The 27,120-nt window shown below is 37.6% G+C and overlaps 1 protein-coding gene across 1 annotated transcript in view; it reads left to right on the forward strand.

Moving 5' to 3' along the window:
* The window catches only part of LOC133214517 (piezo-type mechanosensitive ion channel component 2-like), a 234,233-nt gene that overhangs the window by 44,659 nt on the left and 162,454 nt on the right, over positions 1-27,120 (forward strand). The window contains exon 3 of the mRNA XM_061357455.1: positions 11,530-11,625. Coding sequence (XP_061213439.1) covers positions 11,530-11,625 — 96 coding nt within the window. The remainder of the gene's footprint in view (positions 1-11,529; positions 11,626-27,120) is intronic.

A 27,120-nucleotide genomic window follows, 5' to 3' on the forward strand; every position in this document is an offset into this window, starting at 1 on the left:
TACTTGGTGGTGAACCCTAACATCCTTGGTGGGATGTGACTGCTTTACTTTTTATGCTGATGGATGCTACATAATATCACTTGATACTTCAGGACAGTGGCTTGACTCCAAAGAAATACGTAGTTAGAATTTATATTGAGCCTAGATATAAACAGAATTACTAACTGCGTGGGAAGTTTTCTTCAAGTTAAACTTCTTCTTAACTTCCCAGATTCAAATCTTCTTGGACAAGGACACAATGGTTCGTTATATAAACATGAAGGAGGTATTAAATCATTTTGAATTTCCAGTCTTGCTCTTAAAATTTGGCTGGGAGCTTATCAAAGGTCTGGGGGAGTTTCTGCAAATCGTGTTCTGGGGGAAAATAATCATTGTTACAGATGCCATGTCATAGAAAATGGGTATGTGGAAGTAACCTCCCACAAGTATGAGAGATTTGGCGACCTTATCTCAGTACTGTAGAAAGTAACACTTTGGGGGCAGACTGTCTTGAATGATGTGTATAGAAACAGATGCAGTATTAACACGTGTGCCTTGTACTTTATGGGGAATGTTTTTATTCAGAATAGTACTTCACAGAATAGTTCTTCGCAATGAAGATGTTTTCTTTTTTCTTAAATGATGATGTGCACTCTGTCTTTCTGTTTGAAAACTGGACAAGACTGTGGTCCGGTCTCAATGCTCAGAAATTCTGATGGAGGTTTTTCCTTCAATGCTAGGTAAGTGTTGTATTTGAAACCCATATTAAAAGGCATCTGCCTCAGAAGGACTCTATTGCAGAGACTATGGTCATGTGCATGTGAAATTTCATTGGGAGTCAGATGGGAGTAATATTACTTCTCCAGAATAAGCAGTCTTTGTGATCAAATCAGATTTGTGGCTACAAAGTCTCCCAACATCTCCTTGGGTTCTGAGATTCTTTGGGTTCTCCAGGATCCTTTCCTGGTTCCTACTTATGAGAAATAGTTTGCAAGGCAGTTCGTGGCTTTCCTGAAAAGATTTCCTGTAGTAGATTGAAACTTCTTCATAGTAAGAGAAAGTTGCTTAGCATATTTTAAGTAGAGAAAGAAATGCACAATTCTCCTTTAAACAAGTGATTCGTTATTGGACAAGAAATATCAGTTGGGATAGTGACATCATGAGAATGAGGGGCTTGCATCTGTTTTATGCAATTGACAGATATCCTGGAGATAACTATTTTTAAAGTTCTGTTTCCTTTGGTAAACATTGTGGCTTTGTAGCACTGTCTGAAGTGCTCCTTCTCACCCAGATTTATAGCTTGCAGTTCCAACCCTCTGAGCCCTTTTTTCAGTGATGGACCAAGAAAGGAAGTTTATCTATCCTTTCCTCTACTGGAATAAATAATGGCAGAGTTTCAAACACTGCATTCATATTTGTAACTTCACTTATGATGCACATATTTCTTAGTGTTAACACCTCTCTGATGTTTAGTCATGTTTATATTCCTCAGAGGCGTTTGGGTAATTTTTTTTTGCTGTGTCCTTCATCTGAGTCAGGGTTTTTTAGGACTGGTGTCAGAATAAGCAACAGCTGGCAAAAAAAAAAGTTGCTTGGTTCTTTCTGCATCTTATGTCAATTGATTTATGGTGATTTATATGTTTTAAGAGACGATGAGTGTAGAAGGCTGTGCAGGATTGGTAACGTGCTGAAATTTCATTTCTGCTTACTCAAAGCATTTGACTGCGTAGCTGTTCCTGGTGTCTGATGGCTTCTTAGCAGCTGTAAATGAAGGTGTTGATCCCTTTCTGCTCTTGGAGATCTCTGTCACACAGCTGTCTCCACATCATGTCCCTGGTTGATGTTGTATTTAGCAGCAGCACTATGTGACGTTTGGTCGTCATCTGTGTTCTGCATTTGCTGTTATTTTTAGTTTGAGTCTTGCCAGGGTTATGCAACTGTAGCAGCATGACTGGACTGCTGTCTCCGGATGTCCAGGGGCAAGGAACATGCTTTTTTCATCCCATGAAGATGAATGAGGAGCAGAGCGATTTCTTCAGCTCTCAGTTACTTTCCTAGAGAGAGAAGCTTGGAGAGAGAAAAGCTGTTACTGGAGCCAGGGATGTGAATGTGGATAGGCAGCCACCTTGGTAGAGGAATATGTCTTCCCTTCTCTTCTCAGTCCAATTAATTAATAAATGTGTACACATAATACAAAGTGTTGTGACTTCAGTGAAACGAGCTCATGAAATTGAGTGCTTACTATTTCAATGCCTGGCATGCTGTACTGATCACAAAGCCTGAGGATGACATAGATCCCAGAATTGCCATCTATTTTTGTTATGTAGAGAGGGAGGTGCCAGCTGCATAACAGAGGTTATGCCCACCGTTTTCTGAATGGAGCCTTCTTTGACATGTTTTAATTGTATGAAGTGGGTGAGGGAAGGGAAAGGAGTGTACCTAAAATGATCTTTAATCACTGTGACATAGGAGACTAGAACTGAAAGATGTATACATACATAAAGAGGTCTCAAAACAATCATAAATCAAACCACTTCACCAGAAAAATCCAACCTTGTCTCAAATTGATTGGTTGAGTAAGAGATTATCAACACAATGTAGAAAGTCAAAACCGTATGGCAAGTGAAGAGACAGTAGAATTTAGTAGTCTACCACTGAGATTGAAATGAGTTATGATGTTAAGAAGATCTTTCTAATGGGAAAAAATACTGATGATGGTGTCCATCATGCTTTTTACTTTCAAAATACCTGTGTACTTAGTCATGTCAGTAAAGCATATTGACATTGGATTCGCTTGTGAAAGTAGATACTCCTCTAAAATACATTATTCTGAGTAAGTGATGGTTGTGGTATACTTGCTCCTGAGGTCTTCTGGTAACTTTCCTCATGTGGAATATAGTTGGGGAACATGAGTCCTGTCCCTAGCAGCTGAAAGAGATGAACAAGGTGTTTTATTGTTTTCTCTGTCTCTGCACTTGATTCCCAGGCAATATATGCCATGAAGTTAAATCGGTTCCAGGTAGTTTCTGGTGGAGAGAAGCTTACTGAAACTGCTGCTCTGAGGGAGGAAAGGGAAAAAAAGTCAAAGCAAAAAATACCACCCCAAAACCCTTTGAAAAGTATTCACTGTCCATCAGTCATCGCTCCTGATGAACACATGAGCAGTGAAAAAATGTGATTGTAGAGTGCTGACGTGAACCAAATGCACAGTATTTATCTCTCTATCAAAGTATGTATGTCTTTTTTCCAAAAGAAAAAGGTTTTCTCTCTGCTGTAGCACACACTAGTTAAGTGCTGCTTCTTTGTGCAGCATCACTTGCTGAAAAGTTGGCTCCAGAGTGGGGTGGGGATTGCTGTATGTTAGCACGGCATTATCAGCAGAGCTGTTTAATGTTAACGGAGTATTGGCTTGTGCAGGAGGTAACTTGTCCTGTGCTGACACAGTTGTGTGTGGTTCTGCACTGTACACCAAAGGCTGTAACCATTAATTTGCTCTAAAAGGATGATAAGATTACATGCATTTCACTTAGCTGTCTTGCACAGCAGTGTATGATTACAATCTCATCTGTCATGAGCATTATTTTAAAGGCAATTCCTCAGAAGTGAGAGCAAAACTCTGCAAGGAGTTAACCCCTTCTCCTGAATTTCAGTAAGAAAAAATGAGGTTCACACATAGCCGTAGTGCCCACTGAACTTCAGCTGTCAGATACTTGACATCATTAGAAGCTATAGTTCTTCAAAAAGGACATTTTTGGTCACTTTCAGAGTGTTATTCTTAAAAATAGGTTGTTTACAGCATATCTAATTTCACAGTGAGTGGCAATGGTTTCCTAAGTTTTAAAAAATCTTGGAGGAAAAGTTTCTGAAACAAAGTTTGTAATTCTGAAGCAGAAATTTGAAATGAAGAAATGTTAGAAGGTATAAAAAATAGCAGTTTATAGAAGTAATAGAACTTTCTTCAGAAACTAGTTACGTGTATTTCGTATTGCAAGAAACTTATTTTTTAATCTACTTGCTTTATAATTTTTGCTGCATTTGGTGGGTCATGGCTATGTCAGGTAAAAGTGGGAAATCAACAGAGTAAGATTTGCACTTGTGTCTCTAAGCTAAAAAGGAGAGGTTTGCTCCCCCTTGTACCTGACCAGTTGCTGGCTTGAAACATAGAGTAACTGCTCCATCATCTTTTTGGAAGATCCTGTTCTGTGGCGATTTAATACTGGATCGTTTTATTCAGCCAACAGTGAATAAGCTTAACTTTTTACTGTGTTAGTTTGTAAACACTGCTAGTCAGACAACAGCAAGCAGTGTATATAGAGTCTGAGTGTTTGTTTTGATGGGAGGTTAGGTGGGCTTTCTCCTCAAGCACACCCCTGCCCCCAGGGGCAAAGGCACCAAGTGTAAGGAAATACTGGAGAACAGTTTGCTAACATTTTCTATGAACGTATGTGTGTGTGTTTTGGTTAAAGAAGGCTGCATTTAATTTCTTTTTACGTTTGCTGGTTGATATCGAGAGAGTCTTACTAGAAGTTAAAAAGCTTTAAACATAAAAGCTTTATGCTGATACAAATAGCAGTTAAACAGATTTCTCAATGGTCTCTACTCTCCATATCACGTTGTTGGAAGTCTGGGTTTTCATTTGAGTTTTAACTCATTTTCCTTGAAAAATCTTCTATTTGCAGTAGTTCTTATTCTGTAAATTTTAAATCACCTTACCTCTTTTAACATTTACATTTATTCCTTACAGAGCTCTTGTGTAGACCGTGTAGTCCATTTTACCATGGTTTAAAATGTTTAGAAACACCACTGATAGTTTCTAGTGTACATTTGTCCTTATCAGCTGACTTTATAGAGCAAATCTAGTTTCCTGAAGGGGGATTCCATACGGTCTCATGGAAGACCTACTTGCCTTGGTTAGGCAGCTTTTGGTGTCCAGTAAGATAATTTAGGATAAAAAAAAAAAAAAAAATAAAAAAAAGCAACGCACAGTTTTAAATATTCTAAAAAGTGAAAACTGTTTAATAAGTGTCTTACTGGAGGGCAGCACAAGTGGAAAGGCCTAATAATCGTATCATTAGGACAGTGCCTTAACAGGAATCTCGACTGTACATTTTCCTGGAAGAACTGATCATTCGTTCATGGATTGTCTTGTAGAGCACCTGGGTTTAGAGGGGGAGATATATTTGCTTTAGCAGTTGTTTTACTCTTTAGACTAGAGTACATAAGCTTTTAATCTTGAGTGTGTATACCAGTGTCTTGTTCATATGTTACATATCTACTAGCAAAGTCTGTCTTCTTTAGCTTGTTTTAGTCATTTGAATTAGATGTTAATTGGGTGTTTTCAGAATTATAAGGACCAAACTGGTAGAAAACATGTTAATAACCATGGGATAACCATGTGAAAATAGCATTAGAGAAGGGAATCTGGTGCTGAGTTCTCCTAGCTTTCAGAGCTGCACACTTGGTCTCCTGGACCCCAAGCAGTTTCAGAGGTCAGTCGGCTACTTATTCCCTTTCATTTTAGAATCATAGAATAGTTAGGGTTGGAAAGGACCTTAAGATCATCAAGATCCAACCCCCCTGCCATGGGCAGGAACACCTCACACTAAACCATGCCACCCAAGGCTTTGTCCAACCTGGTCTTGAGCACTGCCAGGGATGGAGTGTTCGCAGCTTCCCTGGGCAACCTATTTCAGTGCCTCACCAACCTTACAGTAAAGAACTTCCTCCTTATATCCAATCTAAACTTCACCTGTTTAAGTTTTAACCCATTACCCCTTGTCATATCACTACAGTCCCAAATGAAGAGTCCCTGCCCAGCATCTCTATAGGCCCCCTTTAGATACTGGAAGGCTGCTATGAGGTCTCTATGCAGCCTTCTCTTCTCCAGGCTCAACAGCCCCAACTTTCTCAGCCTGTCTTCATATGGGAGGTGCTTCAGTCCCTGATCACCCTCGTGGCCCTTCTCTGGACTTGTTCCAACAGTTCCATGTCTTTTTTATGTTGAGGACACCAGAACTGCACACAGTACTCCAAGTGAGGTCTCATGAGAGCAGAGTTAGGGGAGCAGGATCACCTCCTTCGACCTGCTGGTCACTCTCCTTTTGATGCAGCCCCAGATACAGTTGGCTTTCTGGGCTGCGAGCGCACACTGAAGCTGGCTCATGTTCATTTTGTCATTGACCAACACCCCCAAGTCCTCCTCTGCAGGGCTGCTCTGAATCTCTTCTTTGCCCAACCTTTAGCTGTGCGTGGGATTGCTCTGATCCAGGTGTAGGACCTTGCACTTGACATGGTTAAACTTCATGAGGTTGGCATCAGCCCAACTCACAAGCGTGTCAAGGTTTTGTTTTTTGGCCGCTTGCTTTCAGGGACTTATTTCAGATCAGCTGGGTATAAGAATGCAGAGCATCAGCTCTGTCTTTCAGTCAGCAATCCTTGCCTGCTCAAGGTTAGGTTTTTTTTTCAGCAGGACTTTTTCCAATGAATATTTTCACTGGATGTGTTTTCTGTCACTGGAAAAATAAGCATGAATGTTAAAACAAATTTTAGTCTAAAGCTAGCAATATTGAATAATATCCTTGCATAGCTTTCTTAATCTTGCAGCTGTAAAATCGTTAACACAGGATGCAAACACTGTGCAATATCCTGCTGTAGGTGGAAGACACATGGCTTCATTGTAGTTGGCTGAATCGATTTCTTCTGATGCTAATGCACACATTATCATGAACACATTAGTCCAGAGAGGATAACGCTAAGAATGCTAGCATTAATGGCAGTGCTTTTTTAGTAAATTCAGTAGTAGTGAGTGGATGGATAATTCTATCTTCACCTGTCCATGTTTTCTGTTGTCATGGCTTTTGACACAATTCTAGCTTACAAATGGGAAGTCAGTAGTCTGTTGGTGCTGTGCCTGCACTCTTATTTTTTTGAACAGTTAGTTTCCATTTCTGAATTAAATGTATTTTAAATATTTTGTAGAATAAAACTAAACACATCTTTTATGAGGCTATTTTTCCCTCTCCAAGAACAAACTTGGTGCAAAATTCTCTATTGCCACCCAGTTCACCCTCCAGCATTTCTTATTCGACAGGTAAAATACAGATTCTATCCAAATTATTGACCATTGGTAGGAATATGAAATAATAACATGCAACAGCTGTTAGAATTTTGGTGTTGGAATAAACCAGTATCTACATGTAGTAACTCAGTGGTGAGTCTAATAAGGAGTAGTAGATTCCTTCAAGTTCAAAAGCATTCTTCTTTGACTGTTGTATAATAATGAAATACAAAATCTAGAAGGACAAGGTTACATGATGTCATGTGATTTATGCTTTTCTGGTTTTGGTGTGTTTTTTTTTTAAGATTGATGCATACTGTACATAGCTAAAGAGTAAACTATTCTTTTCAAATTCAGTGTAATAAAAACATGGGCTTTTTTTTCGATTTTGCATTAAAGATATGCTTCAGACTAAAGTTTGAGCAGACAGTATCTGTGTTCCCTAATAAACCATAAATTGTGGACTGTCAGGGATTGCCTTTCTTTTCAAAGGCATCGGTACAGAGCATATATATACTGTAGTCTGAAGCATTTAAAACTGCATTGTCTAATGAAAAAGAAAGCATAATATTGAAAGGTACCTCACTTAAGAGTATGTCCTTCTCACAGAATTTTAGGCAATAACTTTGTAAAATCTCAGCAAAATGCATGGCTTTGGTTGTTTTGTTTTTTTTTTTTAATTTAGAAAAATGCAGCATGCAATAATTAATGTCCTCTTTTGGTGCTGAAATATTGACTGTTTTCATAGACTATGGCAAGATATACACAAATATCCCTTAAAATATTACCAGTCTATAACTTCTGACATGTAATGTCAATTCCTGATTTCAAGAAGAGGAGAACTCAGTTCTTGTGTGAGAACGTCTAAGGAGTTCTTAAACCTGACATGTTCTGATACTCTTATCTAATAGGAATTACGGATCATTGTGTTAATAACGCTGCTCAGCATTGGGGACATTTTTAAGGCTTTGTATGCAACTATATGCTCTACTAATTGTAGCATAATAGGAAAGATTTTGTATTATAATAAAATTAATCCTCTTACCAAAGAAGTTTCACCTGTATGAGGTAATCATTACACTCGCTTCCTACCAAATCTTGTATTTTAAAATGTGTATTCTGGAGTTTTGTTAGCAGAGGCTGTTAGAAAGCCTGGTGAGAAATGTGGGTTAAAAAAAAGACTGAAGGGAAAGTGTATACGGACCTTCAGAGCACTGAACAGACTGCCCTGAGGGGTTGTGGAGTTTCCCTCTGGAGACATTCAAAACCTGCTTAGACTTGTTCATGTGCAACCTGCTCTAGGTGGCCCTCCCTTGGGAGGGGGTTGGTCTGAATGATCTTCAAAGGTCCCTTCCGACCCTAATGGTTCTGTGATTTTGCATCTATGGTATATTTATTTACCTGTTAAACTCTTTGATTTTGTTGGTTTTTTTGTTTGTTTGGTTTTTTTTAGTGTTCTGTTTAGGCAAACCTGTACTTTTGAAACTAAGAAACTGAAGTGTTTCCTCGATACTGATCAAATTAACACTTTCAGCTTAGGAAATATTTCTTTTTACCAGGTGTCTTCAGAATATTTTTATATAGTTTCTGCAGGACATTTTATATGAAAAAAATATATAAAGGGAGGTTTGTATTGTGAAGTAATGCCAATTAATATTACAGTTTATGTAGTTGCAGAGAAAAAAAGCTTTTGAGAACACAGGCCTAGAAATAGTAAGCAGTAAATTTTGAGGTAAGTATAGTTCGAGAATCATTCCTCCAAAATTCATTTCAGTAATCGATTAGACAATTTTGGGAAGGAGTAACAAGCCTAAAATGCTAAAATTACATTAATTTTGATAGTGCAAACTGACCAACGTAACCCACATATCCAGAAATTTCTGTGTCATGTGGCTTGCCAAGAAATTCATTTGTGTAGGTGCTTTTTTCTGTTGATGGAATTCCATTGACCTCAAATGCGATTTCCACTGTGATGGACATCTGTGCACATCCACCTTTGCAAAAGGAGACCACTTTGAGTGGCAGAGGGAGTGCAGAGGATGGTTTCATTTGCCTTTTTTTTTTGGATCGTCCTTTCTTCTTGTATCAGTGACAAATGGAAGCTGCTTCTATGCCCAGCAACTTTTTCTGGATAGTTTTGAGAATGAAATCTTTAGGAATACGTATATTTGACAGATATTCGTGGCTCAAGAGTTATGGCTCTTTGCTCTAGCAGGTTAGCTTGGTAAAGCATTAATGTCTTCAGCAAAATGTGCTAGATGAATGGCGAGAAACGCTAAATGGAAACAGTGAGATAGTTGAAGGCAGGAATAGTAAAAATGTTGCAGATAAGATTTGGGGGGGGGTTATTTACTAATTCTGAAGAATGTATTGCTGGTGCTCTTGCAACTGCTTAAACAAATGTAGGTTTTCCAGGTGATGCATAGCCAAGGTTACTAGTTAGCTGGAGTACGCTTTGACATAAACAGAGATTCTGAATAATTGACATGGATTTATTAGCAAGGTATTTGTTGACATATGGTTAATAAAGGAGGGTATCTAAATCACACAGTTGCTATTTTCTATCTTTTTACTAAAAAAGTTGAGTGCTAAGTGCCCTACAAGAGTTGTAGCAAGCTCAAGTCTGAAGAAAACGTGTATGATGTTGCACTGGTATCAAGCTATTTGACGTGATTAGAAGATGATTGACACAATCCCTATAATTATCAGATTATAGTGTTATCTGCTAACACTATTATTCTCCTACTGGAATGACTGAGAACATTGATCCGTCCCCTTCAAGTGGAAAAGCTACAGGCTTTAGATTTGCTTTGAACCATTATTGTACATTTTCTGTAAATGGCAAAGAACATTCCATCCCAAATTAAACTTGCAGAGAAGTTGATTTATGGATTTGTCCTGATCTCATGAGTATCCTCTTTGCCATTCATTCCAAGAAGGCCACATCCTGTGCTCCTCTGCAGAGCACCCTGAGAGTAAGTACACAATAGTGGGGCTGACTCCCTAGTCTCAAGTGCATTCACTTCAATGCTCTGATAATTGCTTACAGGATTCCCAATGGAATAGGTCCTGTTTACTTTATACTGGAGTTTTGCTTAGTTACAAATATAGATGTAAATCTTTGGGTACCCTTTAAAGGCTGTGGCTATAAAGGCAGCTTAAGTCGTAAGTGACATGAGCAACCTGAGTTTACGTTCGAAAAGACAAAAAGCATTCTGGATTTTACTCTGAAAAACCCTGTGTCAAGCTTCGATAGATTTCATAGTGCTTGCCATTTTTTTTTGAGGGCTGGTGTCAGGGACATACGAGTTTGGAAGTGGAGCATAGATGCTTTTTGTCCATCCTTCTTGCCAGACTTACCCATGAAGTCCATATATTTCTTGGCTGTGCTGCAGACATGGAGCATACATTCATAGTCTGTCTATCAGGGCTATTAAGGAAATAATAGAATCACAGAATAGTTAGGGTTGCAAAGGACCTTAAGATCATCTAGTTCCGACCCCCCTGCCATGTGCAGAGACAAATCAAGTCAGTTGTTCAAAACATCAGTTAGTTTGGGAAACAAAAATTACAGCTTTTGTACCAGTTTCTTTGTTCATAGAGAGACTTACCAGTTTTGCATTTATAACTAAAATGGACAGGTGTGGTAAGGATGAGGACTAATTAATGTTTGTTACCTCATATCCAGTGTACTCTCTATGAAATGGTGGTTAGAGAAACTTGGGTTTTTTTTTTGAGTACACATTTATGGCAGGACTAAGGCTGTACCTGTCCTCCAAAACTAAGTTGTTTTGGATATAGCTGAGAAGACTTAATTGTTACCAATTACGTTCCATGAGTTAATAAGTGTAGAAGTTAATTCATCTCCTGATTCCTCTGCAGTTTACTTATCTCATGGGAGCAGCCCCTTTACATTTGTAGTTCACAGTCATATTACTAGAACTTTGTAAAGGCAAACAAATAGGTGATTGTAAAATTCAAAGACCTCTGCAATCATTTAAAGACATTGCTATTTTAAAGATAACTGGTAATTTTAGGCATGCTGTAACTTGAAATCTGAATATGCTTTATAATTTTCTTTATTATTTACTGATAACTCAATTTGAATGTAATAAACTTGTATGTAGCTTAAAGAAAGCCAATAAGTATTGATTTATGCATCCCTTTAAATCTGTGGGGGGAATGGTTTAATGAGTTTATATATGAGGAAAGTAAAATTTTAGGTAACATTAGTTCGTCTTTCAGGACAAGGTCTGTATATTGGGTGCATCTTTTGCTAAACTTAAAATATATATTACTGTGAAAATGCTTCAGAAGTGTAATTAATTTTATTATTTAAGCATAAACTTGAATACTTGTGTAGAAATGGTTTAAATAACTGGTGAAAATTTAAATAAGGTAAATACTGGTCTCAAATGGGAAATGGCTTATGCTATTGAATTATTATCCCAGGCTGATTAAACAATATGTTCTTTCTCTTTTTTTCATCACAGCCTGTGCTTTCCGTTACAATGGGCTCTCCTTTGTCTACCTCATCTACCTCCTGCTCATTCCTCTGTTTCCAGAACCCACAAAAATAACGATGCAAGGTAAGATGTTCATTGTTGCATTCTTCAGAATGTGTGGTGGACAGTAAATGCACAAACCTTTGTGTATTAGAAGGTGAAGTCCTGACCATCTTCCTCTTATTGAACGAGCTAACTTGTAATACATACTGCAGATTCCCTGACACTGTAGATCCAGTATATGCTGGCTTTGGTGCTGAAGGACTTCAAGCCATGATGCCATTCTTGCCACAAGGTGCAGCAGGGCTGTCTGATAGTGGTACTGGGGGATCCTTTTTATGGTATTATATCACCTGGAACACTGAGGTGGTGTGGGTGGAAAATGAGCTTTCAACACTCCTCCAAAGCCATTCTATCATAGACTGTGCCCCAGGTCTGAATTTGTAATTACTTTTTAGAGTTAAATTTGGTTTCAGATTTTTCATCCAACTATATTTTGGGCACTTATTTAAACATCACTGGCATCCTGACTTTATACAACTGCCTTAGTAAAAATAACTAAAGAGCCTTACTGGTAGAGACAACAAATAACTGTCTACATCAGTCATTCAAGCATCTGTGTACCACATACTAATCAGACTTTTACAGTTTAAAATATATAAACAATTATGCAGACCTTTAAAGACAAACCATTTCAGAAGCATTACATTCTTTCTGTGTAAGGGGACGGTTGTCGGTGTAAAGGACTGGCTTTTTGAAAGTCAACAGAAATGGCTGTCTAACAATATCAGAATTTAAGGGTTTGTGATCTGTTGGTGGGATTTACAATGAGGATGCAATCACAGATTATTATCTACTGGTGTGCTTTGTCACCTAGTAGCCTGTTGGATGGGATTGATGATGACTGCATTTCAGAGTACTAGTGCTGCTTGAATTGTTCCTGTTTACCTGATCTTTTTCAGAGCAGTATAAAAAATAGTATCACACAATGCTAACATCATATGGACTCATGTCTCATTTTTTTTCTGATAGAAATAATGTGAAGAGTATTATGTAAGGTGGTTCCATGACACCACTAAAAAATGGAGCCATAAAGAGGTCCTGAAGTTATACTGCCTTATCTTATATTGACAAATTCTTCTATTCACAAATCCATTGTCATGGCTGATGGAAATTCAGGTCGTTTTATTCAACTATTTTTAATGGTTCCCTAAATAAAAGAAGTGGAAAATGTAAACTCTTAAGTATAGTGCCATCTGAGTTTACAGGGTCTCTATAAAGTTCTTACCCAAAGATTCTGGCACTTTTTGTGGTATCCTGGAAAACAGTGATACTGAATTTGTTCTGCCATAGTAGTTTCTTAGCAGTTTGAGTTTATCCATCAATGTACATATTTTCCTGTTTCCTTAGAAGAGCATGTAGATATTCTGGGTTCTTCTTCAACCCGATGTCCATCTTCTAAACACTGGTTAACAGAAACTGATACTCTTTCTTCCCCAAAGAATTCACTGTGACTTGGTTGAACAACACTAGTTGACTAGTTGAACAGGTTGACACAAAACATGTAGTTTTCAGTGCATTAGCTGAATAATTACATATTTTCAATGGTTTATAGGCAGGTCACCTAAATATCCATTTCTGTGTCCTACCTGTAGTTATAGCCAATGGTCCACTTGCGCTGAGAAAAGAACCGTATGAAACTTTATTTTGAATTCTCAGAAAAGAGTTCTTGGAGAGTCTCAGGTTCTCGTTGAGAGTGACCTCTCAGCTGTCATTCTTTTTTCTTTTTACTGAGAAGAGGAAGAGAGGAAGCAGGAGTTTCAGAATTTTCTAATTAACCATTTGTTACTGCATGGCACATGGTGACTGTACTAATCAGTTTTTACAAGTGAAAGTACAACTTCTGTTGTACCAGTTTTCACTGATGTTTTCCATTAACCATTAGTTTGAGGAGGGAAAGACACACAACTAAAGAAAACCTTCTTACTTCATCTGTTTGTGCATGTGGCTGTGGATGCAGATCTTTACCCAGTCTTTGTATAGGGGAAGCTGTGTAAGGAAGAGAACTTTCTCCTCCAGCTTCTAGCAGCGGGAAGCGAGGCAGAGTTGCATATGTACTATGGAAAGTGTATCCTGACCTATCCTAATTATAACAGGTCAGTCTTGCTTTTATTGTAGCTAGGATAGATGACAATCCTTTTTAAATATCTTTGAAGGACTTAATCAAAATGATACCCTGCCATACAGCATTTCACAGGCTAGGTTCATTTAAAAGAGAATCTGCATTGAATTAATCTGGTTTACATTCTTTTTTTTTGTTTTACTTCATAATTATTTGGTGTGATTATAGTAGTAGTAATATCACTTGACAGAGATCCCAGTGGTGCTACACAGTCTTGATACATAAGCAAAAGAGATGCAAATGATTGCACAGGGTAGTATTATTGCTAAATGTTTTTCATAAATAGGATGAGATTTATAAATAGATCCAAGTCAGATTTCCAAAAATTGCTTAGAGTGAGCTAGATTTAGATTATACTATATTTGGGGTCTTTGTGAGTTGCAATCGAAGTATCTTGACAGAGCTATGAAAGGAGGCAAAGAGTAAGGTAAGACTTAGGGTGCTTTTGAGATCTGGTCTGTTATCTATAGAGTAAAAATCTCTCACCTCTTGATGAAGAAGCCATCTTCATAAAGTATTACTGTACTGAAGTGGAAAAGGTCTGATTAGCATTTGGATTTCATGCCTTAATTCTTACACTTTCACATGTCTCTCAATGCTCTTGTACTTCCCCACACCATTTTTCACACAGTTTCTTCCAGTCAATCTAAGAAACTAATACATTGTGTTTTGGCAAGGATCCATACCAATTGGGTGGGCTTAGTTTATGTTGACTGTGTAGACATTCAGTGGAGCCAGCAAAAACAGAGTTTAAAAATAAATCAAGTAAGCATAAAAGGTAGGAAATCCCACTTTAGGTAAGGCTGTCAGTCATTTTTACAGGGGAAAGTTACAAGGACTGTATGAGAATGGAACATTAGTAAATGCCCAGCTGTGAGTTAGTCTCTCTTAAAAATTCTGAAGGTGCCACTTGAGAGGCAAGCACTCATTGGGAATTTGGGGGCAGCTTCCCAGATAATATGCAATTTTCTTTTAGTTTTTATGTGTTCTACTGTTGCTTCTGCTTCTGTGCCAGAAGTGATTGACAGGATAAACAGAACTGTTTTCTAGATGCCAAGAGTGACAATGGAGAGACGTCCTAATTCTCTTCTTTTAGAGTCTTAAAAAGTCTATTTATGACTATTTCTTGTTATGGCTTGACAGGCACTAAATCAGCTAATTTACATCACTGATGACAATAATCTTTCTTCAGAGGAAAGTGCTTTCTTAGGATTTTGGATAGTTTCCCTATGTTGTGTGGCATATTGCATCACACTTTTGAATTCTGTATTATGTGTTCATGATAATTAATTTTATATAAATTCTCATATAAATTCAATATTTCTGAGAGTACCATTTTGGCCCACTGACCCTGTTACCTTTTTAAATTGTGTGTGTATGTATGTGGGTATATCTTTCTAAAAAGTGTTGAGGGATGTTTTTCATGTCCAGAGGACTGATAAGATTTCACGTAAAAGATTTCACGTAAAACCAGCCAAACCACTAGTAAAACGAGTCAAAAGCTAAAGAAATCAAACTTTGTTAAAAAAAACCACCCCCAACAAAAAAAGCAAAATCCACTACATGACTGTGTATTTTACTTGTTTTTTTTCCTTTAATTTCCGTCACTTAAATAACATTTTTGAGTCTTGTATTTTGTTTTTTCCTGAAATCTTGCTTCTCCTGCTTAAATCTTTTCATATTTTTGAGTTTTCTGATCTCGTTCCACTAAGTTTTTCTTTCCTCATCTCCTCCCTGGATGAGTCAACTCCCCAGTCACAATTGCTGACCAACGTTCCTATCCTGTACTTCCGTCTATTTTCCCAATCTATCACCTTGCAATCTGCAATTGCTGAACTTACTCAGCTTCTGCCCACTAAGCTTATTTTGGCAAATTTTGACATAAACAGTTAGAAACATGGGGGAAAAAGAAAAACCCTAGCTGAAATAGTTCAGATGGTGCTTAGAGCTTAGTAATCTTTCTTCCTTTTTTTCTGTTAAATACTTAATCTTCTTAAAAAATGTAATTACTAAGATAAAGTAATATTAATCCCTAATCATGGAGATAAGGCAGTTTCCTGTCTCTGCATATGTTCAGTATATTTGTGTTAAGATAGAACTGGCCAGATGAAAATACCAACCTTTTCTAAAGTATAGGAGACATTTCATTCAGTCAGAGCTGAAATGCTGTTATTTAAGATTTAACTGAATGTGTTGTTTGCAGAAGTATTACTTAATTGTCCATGAAGCTGGCTGAACAAGGGAAAATATATTCACGAGCATTTATGTGCAGCTGAAAATGTATTTGGTTAACTCTCATGTTCAGCTCTGTCTATTATTTATAATCCTTGAAATCAGTGATTGCAAAGCTGATTGAAAAGCAAAATATGCTAGTCTGCATGAAACAACTGCCGAGAAAAATCATTGCAAATAACATTTCTTGACTTCAGGAGTAATTTAAAACTTGATTGCACCCATTTTTCATGGGTTGCTGATGGGATCTGCTTTTGAGGCAGATACCTTTTTGCATGTGTTGTAAAGCGTGATTTCGGCAGTGATTTTTCCATGTGAATTATTTAAAATTCTTTGTGAGATTGTTATATTAGGGATCTTTTTCTTTGTGTCTAATGTCTGTTGTAATGATGTCTTTAATAAAGGCTTGTATATGCTGTTATAGAAATAATAAAGCATGACTACATGGATTTGCCCTGTCTTGGGCTAATGGCTCATTTAGCAGTACTAAATAACTGCTTTATGTGTGTTTTTTTTTCTGTAACAGACACCAATATGCATTTAGATTTGTTAACTTTATTTAATTTTGTAATTTATGATTAGTAAGACTATGCAGCCAGTCATCATGTAAATGAAAAAAAAAAATAGGTGGAAAAATTAGTTGATTTCACATATGGACTAGATTTTGTTGACTCTGCTTATGTTAATGGTAAAAAGAATGGGACTGCTTCTGAATTAGCACTCTGCTAAGCATGACAAAAACTTGTATCTCTTCTGTATTAAAAAAATGAACTTGGCACAGCACTTGCATCAGTAAAAATGGTGGTTTAAAACTGTATAGATTGATAAACTTATTAACAATATTCAAATTGTAGTAAAGGTTAATTGAGCATTGTTTTGGATATAGCTGAAACTGTGGTAATGATATGACATAGTGGAGTTTTGCAGATATGAAAAGTCTTTGTGATTTGGAATAATCTTCACAGAACTGCAAGATGCAGAAGTGTTGCAATGACAAATTTGGATCACCAAATATAGCCGAAGAGGTTTCAGGAGAGTATTGATCCACAAGCACATGGCAAAAATGTTTACACAATCATTATTTTGATTTCCTTATATGAATGCTCCGATGTGTACTCATCAGTTCTATAACACATCTGTTTTATTAGCAGTCTTTTTAAACTCAGCTACGCTAGTGTTCTGGAGCTTCACACTAACTTTAGATGTCTGATTTTAGACATTTAACTAATGTATTCAAGTTATGATTTGGGTAAACCTATATATTTTCAGAAGAGAAGTAGCTCCTTATGATGGTGCTCAGAGATAACTATCCAAGCCTCCAGTGAGTCCAGAATCTTAAATTAAATGCATAATTTTAAACCTCATCTACATTGCCTGGTACTAAGTCTTCTGAACAAAGTAAGGACTTCAGTGAATATTGTCACGTTAACCGTCTTTTATCTGTTTCATGGGTAACACATCTTAATTGTAAATTTTTGCATTGAAAACTTCATGGTTGAGTGGTTTGTATTAAAAAAAAAAAAAGGTACTTTCTATATTATTGCATTTTCTGCACTTAAAGAGCTCCAATTTTAGCTTTTTACATTTTTCTGAACATTTCTTGCAAATGAACAGCTGCAGAATATATGTGTATGTGCAGAATATATGTGTATATGCAGAAATCACTTGAAAATAACTTAAAAAACCCCAAACAAACCAAATCTGTGGTTTTGAGATATGTATTTAGAAAAAAGGCTTAACAAAATTCCTTCCCTTCATTAGCGCTGTTAAAACCATGTCTTACTCATGGCAAACGTCGTGCTTCAAACTGTAACACAGAACTATCCACAAAGAATGAAATATTTAAAGAATGTAACATGCTAATGTTTTCGCTGGCTGATACATTGGAGTAGTCTTTCCTGTCTACTGCTAAGGAATGGTGATGTTTGCAGTCTTATCTGTCTTTCTCTGTATAAGAAATGTGGAAAATATCCTTAAATTTGTTGGTCTTTTCCTTTTAAGCCAGTTCTAGTAATTTTCACAGCAGCATTATTAATAAGATTCAGTGGAAACCACAAGTAATGTAGCTGCTTTGGGTGCTTTCAAGCATTCTGGTTTTCTTAAATTACATTCATAAAGAATGAATTTGTAGATTGGAAATAGGCTTTGATTTTTGAGAAGACTTGCTTGCATGATGCCTGTTGCCTACTTCGAGCAGAAATTCAGTCAAATGTGCGTCTTAAGCTTACTGCTTCAGTAAGTAAGCTCCAATAAGTAAGTCTGTTACTGCTTAAATCTAAGGAGATGTTTTTAGTTCAAGCATTTGGAGTTTGTAACTGCTTTTATTTCCGTTTCAAAGCAATTGTCCCCTACTGTAGCATATCAGGGGGTTGAGAGGGCATTGTAGTTGGACTGCTCCAAACAGGGATAACAGCCCACCTAGTTTCATCATCTGAAAGTGCAGCTGAAACACGTGTACCCATTTTGTGCATTCGAACTGTGTGATTGAAACCCTGTTCACCTTGCAAAGGATAAAAGCTGTACCTGTTTGTTGGAGTTTTAATAGTATTGATGAGTTGTATGCTGCACTTGTGTTCTTGTCTATCATGTCTGCCAGAATGGACATTGACAGGCCATTAACCTTGTTGTGTTTTAGTCTCGTTATAAAATAAAATATATGAATTGGCTACACTGGGAAGGGATGTATTTGAAAACATGTTAAAACATAAAACATGTTTCAGTGAAGACTCTTCATGGTTTTGGGTGGTACAACTTAAGTTTGGACCTTTTTCTCCTCAGATTTTCTCACCATTCATGTGCTTCTGAGAAGGGTTTCATCCACATTTCACCTGTGCAAGCACAAAGATTATTTGTTCCTTTTTTTGAAAATTATTTATTACCTGTTATCCGTAAGTGCTCCATAGAAGGTACGCTGAGCAGCAATAGAGAAGCTGATTAAAAGGGGTGGGATAACTCTTTAAGATGTCTTTGGATCCACTGAATTTCTTGTGCAAGCCGAAAGCATTAGTGTGAAGATTTATTTATAACTCATAAAATGCTTTCCAGCAATTTAAAACTGGGATTTCTACTGGATTGGTCATGTGTTTTCCTATGGAGGTATGCCAGGCTGCTACATAAACTTCCTTTGGCTCAAAATACTGCACCTCGGCTGGGTTTCTCTACTTCCAACATAATAAAGATACTCTTGGGAGTGAACAATGGAGCATGTTGTTTATAATCAGTGGGCCAAATCCTGAAGTACTTATTCATGGAAGTTTTAGCAATGGATGAGTGAAAATAAAGCGATACCTTTACATTAACGAGCTTCAGAAATCCTCTTGCATCTTACTAGCCAGCGAGCATTTCTGCTAATGATTCTATGCGGTTTTTCGCTATTTATTATAAAAACATTTTCTTATGAAATGAATTAAAAACCTCTCCAACTAAGTGAAAGTGAATTTAAAAGAAGCACTGCACTGACAGCCTTGGTACAAAAATACTGTATCTCTCTTACACTGTTGCATGTGATGAATAATACCTGGGCTTTTCTCACTGCCTTTGAATGCTGTTCTCAAAGGTGATACTCCACTCTGAGAAGGTAGAGACCAGTTCTTGAGCTGTTTTTCTTTTTAGCTTCCACAAATGAAATTATAAACGGGGACTTCCATTGAGGAGTTGATTGGATGATGTGTTACACGTTTTCATTACCATTGATTATGTGAGTGCTGGCCATGTTTTTGAACCTGGATGTGGAAGAAACACAGAAGCATGTTGGTTGAACCATTGCAAACAAAGCAAAGCCAACATGGAGAAGCCAGGAGGAGAAGATAACTAGAAATTTATTTTAGCCTTTAATTAAATAATTGATATGGGCTTTTTTGTGTGCTTACCAATGCTTGTGGGTCTTTGGAAAGATTCAACTGAGAAGCAGGGTAGTGCTCTTGGTGTCTTGGTACAGAGGGCAAGAATCCTTCAGAGAGCCTTGAAATAAGGTACTTGCAATTAGACTAGTGTGAACTGGGGGAGGGGAGTGGTGGTAGAAGTACTAAATTAAATGGAAAAAGCCATTTTGAAGGGGGTTGGTACTATCACAAGCTGAGTTTCAGAAAACTTTTAATTGTAAAACTGAGCAAATCTATAGCTGTGTGAATTTTGGTGTTTATTTTAAAGCAGTATGTCTCTTTATGTATTGAATACATTTTCTTTTAGGAAAAAAAAAAAAAAACAAGCACACAAAAAAACCCCCAAGAACAAAATTCCAAACCAAACAAAAAAGTCTCCCTAACGCTCCCTCCCCCCAGTAACAGTTTAGATTGATCTAGAAGTAATTTCTTTAGTTATTTTAATGTTTCAAGTTTATCCCAAGTGCCCTACCCTGATGATAGTCAGCTTCAGACTGTGTCATTCTTTAATTAATATTGTTTAATTGAACTCTAGCAGTGAATAAAGAACCAGAGCCAAAACAAAGGTCTCTTTTCACCCCAAGGTGTAAGTAAATGCAAACTTATTTAATGGAGAAGTAATTGAGAGGCACAGGGAAGACCTCTTAGAATTTCTCTCTTAGCAGTAGCTCTGCAAACATTCCTTCTCCTCCCAGCTCCCCAATTCTTTGCTACATGCAACACCTCAGTAATACCAATTTTACTATATGCAGCTTGTGGATATTTCTTTTGTAGCCTGTCTTTGTGTTGTTCTTTGTTACGCTCACTGGAAATGAGTCAGTTTTCTTCCTTTCCAGGAAGTATGTGCAAAACAATAGAAGTTTTATTATTATATTTGGAAGGTCATAGTGCAGAAATGGGAATCTAATCTAGAAGCAATATGATAAATTAAGGGAGTCTGCTATAAGCTAGCAGTCCTCTCAGCTAACACCAATACAGCATAGGGATAAATTTCTGCCAGAGTGAGACAAGTGCAGAAATTGTGCTTTAGACCCAGCTGTAAAGTTGAGCACTGACAAGAGTGCTGTCCTGAATGGGTACGCTTTCTGAAATTCAGGATGTAATCTAAGTTTACTGTGGTTGTGAAAGCATTTTAAACTCGAAATGGCCTTGTGGCATGTTTTTAAATTGAATTGGATAATGAAGTTATGAAAAAACTTACAAAATCCTGTAAAAATAGCAGCATCTTATGCTGTAAAATATGACTGAGTATGCGTCGTGTAGTCCTGCAATCCTAATACTGATCAGTCAATCCACCCACAGATTTTGTTGGAAAGAGGATGGTGCTGAGTATGCCAGGAAAGCCAGACTTGAATTTGTTCTCTCTTGTTTGTCTGGAAGCATGAATTTCTCTGAGTTAAACTGCTTCTTTTTTCTTTCTTTACTTTTTGTTGGTTTTAATGAGCAGGGCTGTATACTTTTTTTTTTTTGCTCATGGGCATACTTTTATGTGCATTATTTGTGTACAACTCGGCTAGGATCTGCATGTTGGAATCATAGCTCTGAATACAGAGGAATCTTTGTGGCAAAAGCTTATAATGGAAGTTGATGGTTGTAGAGGTCATAACTTATTTTTTCAGGCAATATATTGGAAGCAGACTCAGGTTTTAGATACTGACAAAGGACGCAGTTTCCTTGAGCACTCTTCTGCCTGTCCACCATAGCTGTGACAGTGCTTCAGAAAGCCATGCTGGCTGCTAGGAGCATGGTAGTGTGAGAAACAATGCTTGCTTCCCTGCTGCTGCTCAGCTGTGCAGCATAGCAGCAAGCAGGAGCTTCCATCCAAGCTTCCATCCCTTCTCCTGCTCTGTTCTTCCCTATAACAGGAATGGACCAGCCCTTGGGGTAGCAAAACTTCATTGTGCTGATTCTGCTGAAATGTCATAATTCAGTAAGCACTGTCCAAACCTGTATGATAAAGAGATAAAAGTGAGTTGGAAGTGGTTACAGTGGTAACCATTTCCATTCTTAGCTCTGTAAATCAGTAAGATGACTGTAGGGAAATAGGAGGAATATTATTTAACCTACATTTACAGAAAAATCATTTAGAAGCCAAAATTACATTGCAAGAAGAAGGTAAGAGATTGATAAGATCTGGCTGGATTCAGAAAATACTAGAGGAGCGTATCAATGTGGAATTGTTACGGTATACTGTAAATTAGAGGATGAATGGTCCTAATAAGCAAACAAGTTATGAAACAATTATTAACTTGTGAAGAACCAGTGTTATTTTTAAATTAGGTTTGGAGTAACTAAGGACGTCAGAGAGAGTTGGTCATCGCTATTCCTGTCGTCCAAAGTTAACAAAAAACAGTCTTTAAGGTTTTCTTAACCTGAAGTGCAAAGCAAGTTTAGGGAAACTAGATAGTGACTGAAGAACTGAAGCATTTGAATGTGGTGACATTTTCTAGCTAAAAATGCAGCAGCCTTTCTAGCACTCCCATCTTAAGCCCTGGTGGCTTTTAGTGGTGAACTCTAGACCTAACTTGATGACTAACCACTCTGACAAACAACATCAAAAACAAGCAGAGTTTTCAAGAAATGAGTAAAAGGGGAATAATCTGTAAAGATTAGAGGTCAAGAAGTGTTAGGATGAAATAGAATTTGCTAGAAGTCAAGCTGAGTTAAACTCTGCAAAGGAAACTGAAACCGAATAAAACTATGCTTAGCCATATGAATATAAAATATATTTTAAAAGCATGACTCATAATAGGGATGGAGTAGGAATTAAGTATCATCTCGGTATGCCAGGTGATAACTTAAAACTTTAAACAGGACTGTGCTTCAGTTTTGAATAAGGACAGTACTATTAAATACAGAGACAAAGGCAAAAGTGCCTGCTGGGAAGGAGGGTGGAAAAAGGAAAACTAATGTATATGAGGGAGAAGTAAGACCCAAGGTGTTTAAATGTTTAATTTTTAAAGACTGAATAATCTTCTCCATGAAAGGAAGTGTGATACCCTAGATCAAAGAATGAAAATACTGGCTCAAATGCTGAAAAAAAAAGAGGGAAATGATCTTGCCTATGAACTCGTGTGAACTCATATTTTTCAAATTCTGGAAGAGAAATAAAAATAAATATCTTGAGGCAATTGGAAAAAAGAGATGAAATGAAAATGGCTTTTCTAAAACTGGGTTGCACTAAACATGCTGGATAATGTTTTGATAGGTGAATTCAGACTAAGTCCTGAAAGGAGCTGTGTGGCAACTCAAGCAAAAAAAGATGCTAATGTAGAAGAGTGAGAAAGAAACAACACATCTCGTGTATCTTAAAATAACTTTTCTGCTTTTTCAGTTTTCAAGGGAAAATAGTTGTTTTGGATTTGCATCGAGGGATATTCAAGAAGGAGAAAGGCTTTTTTTGGTTAAATGAGGATGCTGTCTGGAGACTCTGTAAACATGGTGGACCATAAATACTTTTTTAGGTGTCAGGTTCTAGTAAGCACAGTAAGCATAAAGTCCCATTTCATTTTAAGGTGGAGTATGATCCTTCTGTGAACCTGAATGGTCACCTGTGATGCTGGGAATTCGAACTGGTGGCACAACTGATGCCTCTAAATCCAAATCATTTGCTCAATGCCTTCATCAAACCTGTGCATAAATGGTAACAGTCAGATGGTTTGCAGACATTTCCTGTCCATGTCTCTAGTGGTCTGGGAAGGGTTACTGGCCCAATTAACAGTTGCAGGCTTGAAACTTTCTGGTGATTTGGTTAAGATGATGTTCAATGTTGTAAGACCTTGGAGCATTACTGTAGGCATCAGTAATGTCCTCAAGAGATCAGGAGTCAAAAGAACTCTTAAGTTCATTTATGCTGGAGGAGAGGTTGTCTTACAAAATTATGTTTAGGTTTAAAAAATAAAAGGGTAGGAAGAATATAAAACACATTTTGGGCCTCCCTATTCTCATTTCTAATACCATTATATGTTTAACAATCATGTTTTATTATGCTGTCATAAAAGGAGAAAAAGCCAGTAAACAGTTACGCATGTTTTTATTATTATGACTGACCTGTAGGTGAGAGGAATTCTAATAAAAGCACTGTGCAGTTTTTTAAAGGCAGTGCAGCTGTTCCATTTACTCCACTGCTGTTGCTGTTACCTTGTTTGAAGACAATCACTACAGTAAGGCATGTACTGAATCTACCACACTAGATGATGTCTGAAGAAGCATTTAGAAGTGAGCCCTGGGCTGTATTAGCCAGCAAGGTGGGTGATAGCATTAGCATCATGTCTTGTTGCAGTGCTTTGGCACCAGCTTTTTGCTATGAATTATTCTCCGGTAGTACCAGAAATTTGTCCCCTGAGATAAACACCATTTCTTTAAAATACATACATAATTTATTTTTCTTCTGTGTTTTCCCTTCACATCCTACCTCATATTATCTCAAATAGATTCTGGTCAGCAAGAGAGGGACCTGCTGCATTCCTCAAACTGGGCGCTGAGCTTGGACTTTCCAATCTTCCTTTTCATTCTGTATTTCTTCCTCACACATGGATGAGTGTATACATCTTTTGACAGGAGAGTATTATGACAGAAAAAGATACTGTCTCTAGAACAATGTAGTTGGTAGACGCCGGACTTCTCTATGAGATTTCATAGCTGAGCTTGACTTCCTGTGGGTGATTCTGTGTCTATATTGGATTGGAATCCACATTCTGAATCTCCAGGAATTTTGAAAGCCTCCAGTAGAGATCTAGATTGATGTTAATTTTTTGTAGACCAACACTGAACTGTCATGCCATAGTGATCCTCAAAGGCAATCTGCACTAGAAGAGTACTGTGGCATACTTTCCTTTCTCTTCATTAGATGTGTGAAAATTAGCATATTCATTTCTTGATCACCTACCTAATGCAGTGATTGGTTCTCTCACTGCTTTGTTTTTTTCATAAGCACAAAACTATCCTCAAATTATCTCTGGGTGCTAAGTGGATGAACCAGGAGGGCATGACACAGATACTGTTTATGAACTGCTCTTTTTACAAAGCTTTTGAGAGTAAAAGAAGTAGTAGGTTGCAAAGTCTTGATTTACTACTTGTACTTCTGATTGTTCTATGAAATAATTTAGTACTGCAGTGGTACAGACCCTGGCACCTCCACCTGTGTCTAAACAGATACCTGAGTAGGTTGTACAGATCTGGTACCCACTCAGCCTGAGGACCTGTCAGGAGTTTATGAGCAAAGAGTGAATACTGGATTTGGACCTCATGCTTGAAAACAGGTATACAGTGGTGGTCTTATACAGTCATAGAATCGTTTGGGTTGGAAAAGGCCTCTAATATTGTTTAGTCCAGCTATAAGAATCGTCTTGGTTCTTAGTGTCTTGTCCCTCTGGGACACCTTATCATCTATCAAGCTGCTGACCTGAAGACGTTTCTCTTAATTTCCCTGGTTTCTGCAGCAATAGATGCAGGTGGCTGTCAGAGGCACAGTTGACAAGCAAGGTTTTCAAATTACTGGGAACATGTAGGTGGAAGAGGAATGTACCCTCCTCCTGCTATTGCCATTGTCTGAAATGAAGGCAAGCTGCCTGGAGTTGTAATCACAGGAGCTGAGTTTACAGCAAGAAAACTGCTCATTTGCAAGCATTACTAAGAGGGGGTTAAATTATTCATGATAATGCTTTTTTCACTACTGGTTATATTCCAGTGACAGTTGATGTGAGCTGGACTTGTTAGTAAATAAATAAATAGCATTCAGTGGGCTACTCAGGGCTGGAGGCAGGCGTGAGCACATGTGTGTGGAACTGGAGGCAGGAAGAAGGTGCTGATTCATTTGTTTTGTGTGCCAAGAGCAGCACCCGACTCTGTTGTTAAGCAAGAGGTTGTCCATCAAATATTTGTCATGTGGACATTCCAAAAGGCTTTTCAGGGCCCACAAGAACACCTCTGATCAGCAGGGGGACAGCTGGCTTTGGAGTGTTTTCATCTTTCTAATGCTGTATGTGCTGCTATTTCAGTTGTAGCTCATTGGCACTGAGAGTGAGACACCAGATGCACTTCAAATTGAGTAGGCTTTTTTTAACACAGAAGAATAAATTGTGCCCTCGTAGAAAGCACACTTTTTTCAGTAGAAGGATGTTTAGTAGGTCATATTTTGCTCACTGCTTCGGTTTCTACTACTTCCGAGGTTCTGGTTTATTGCATCTGTCTTAACAACTAAAGAAATGTTTTCTGGGAAATAAATAGTTCCATGACAAAGATGTATTGTAGTGAGCAGCTGTTTCACTGTAATGGGAGCCTTAATTGAAAGGATTATTGCAGTAAAATGTTTCCTAGTTGTTTGTGTTGGATGATGTGGCTGAGAAGGATACAATATAGTAGCAAATTTTGAATAAGAAACGATATCTGGTTTGCTTTTTTCTAGATCTTCAGGGTAGCTAAGGCTGAAGATCAGCTCACTCCCTTGGGACCAAATCTGCTGACCTTACTTAGGGAAAACTTCCACTAGCAGTGGGAAATTTGCTTCTGTAAGCAGCGCAGGAAGTGCCCTGTAATATATTAAGAAACAAAGTAAGCCCATAAGAAACCAAACAAAAGGCATTTAAAACCATTCCCATTACTTATGGAGAGAAGGAGGAAGACAATTAATACGCACATGTCCCATAATTAACATTTAAACTCTGGTCTTAATGTGTTTTAAAGGAAGCTGTGAACTCTTGAAAGTGAAGCTTTTGATGGAGATGCAGAGCTAGGTGTGCAGTTTCTCATTACTCAAATGTTTCTGTTCTGCCTCCGGATGAAGTGAGGAACTCTAAAATGCATCCTGCCCCTGTGAGCAGATTTGTTAACATCCTGTTCTACAGAGCAGAGGCCTGAATCTGATTCTCCTGCATCTGAAATGCACTTGGCTAACAGTGCCTTTTTGCTATCCTTCCTCTTCTCCAAATCCCTCCCTAAATATTTGATTATTCTTGCAAATGGAGCTGCTCCAGTACCCAATGCCCTCATTGCATCCGAGTAGCTGTCCAAAGAAGTATGAGAATTTCAAGATCCTGAAGGCTTTCTTGTATTGAGTTATGTGACAGTGTCATGTAACTGGCTTGTGAATCATATGAAATAGTAGCAGCAGCTTCATAGATATGTAGTGTCTTTCCAGTCCACTCTTCCATACCCTAGCTTTCCATCTTTCCCCATCACTATCATCATCATAAAAGTCAGTGCAAAGATGAAGAAATTAAGGAACCTTTTTATTTAGGTGTAAATCAACTTTTTCTTGTGATTTTTTTAGAGAACATCAATGCC

The sequence above is a fragment of the Neopsephotus bourkii genome, unplaced genomic scaffold (genome assembly GCF_033783945.1).
Source record: "Neopsephotus bourkii isolate Nb327-2 ecotype Australia unplaced genomic scaffold, CSIRO-AGI_Nbou_v1 NB_894, whole genome shotgun sequence".
Lineage (NCBI taxonomy): Eukaryota > Metazoa > Chordata > Aves > Psittaciformes > Psittacidae > Neopsephotus > Neopsephotus bourkii.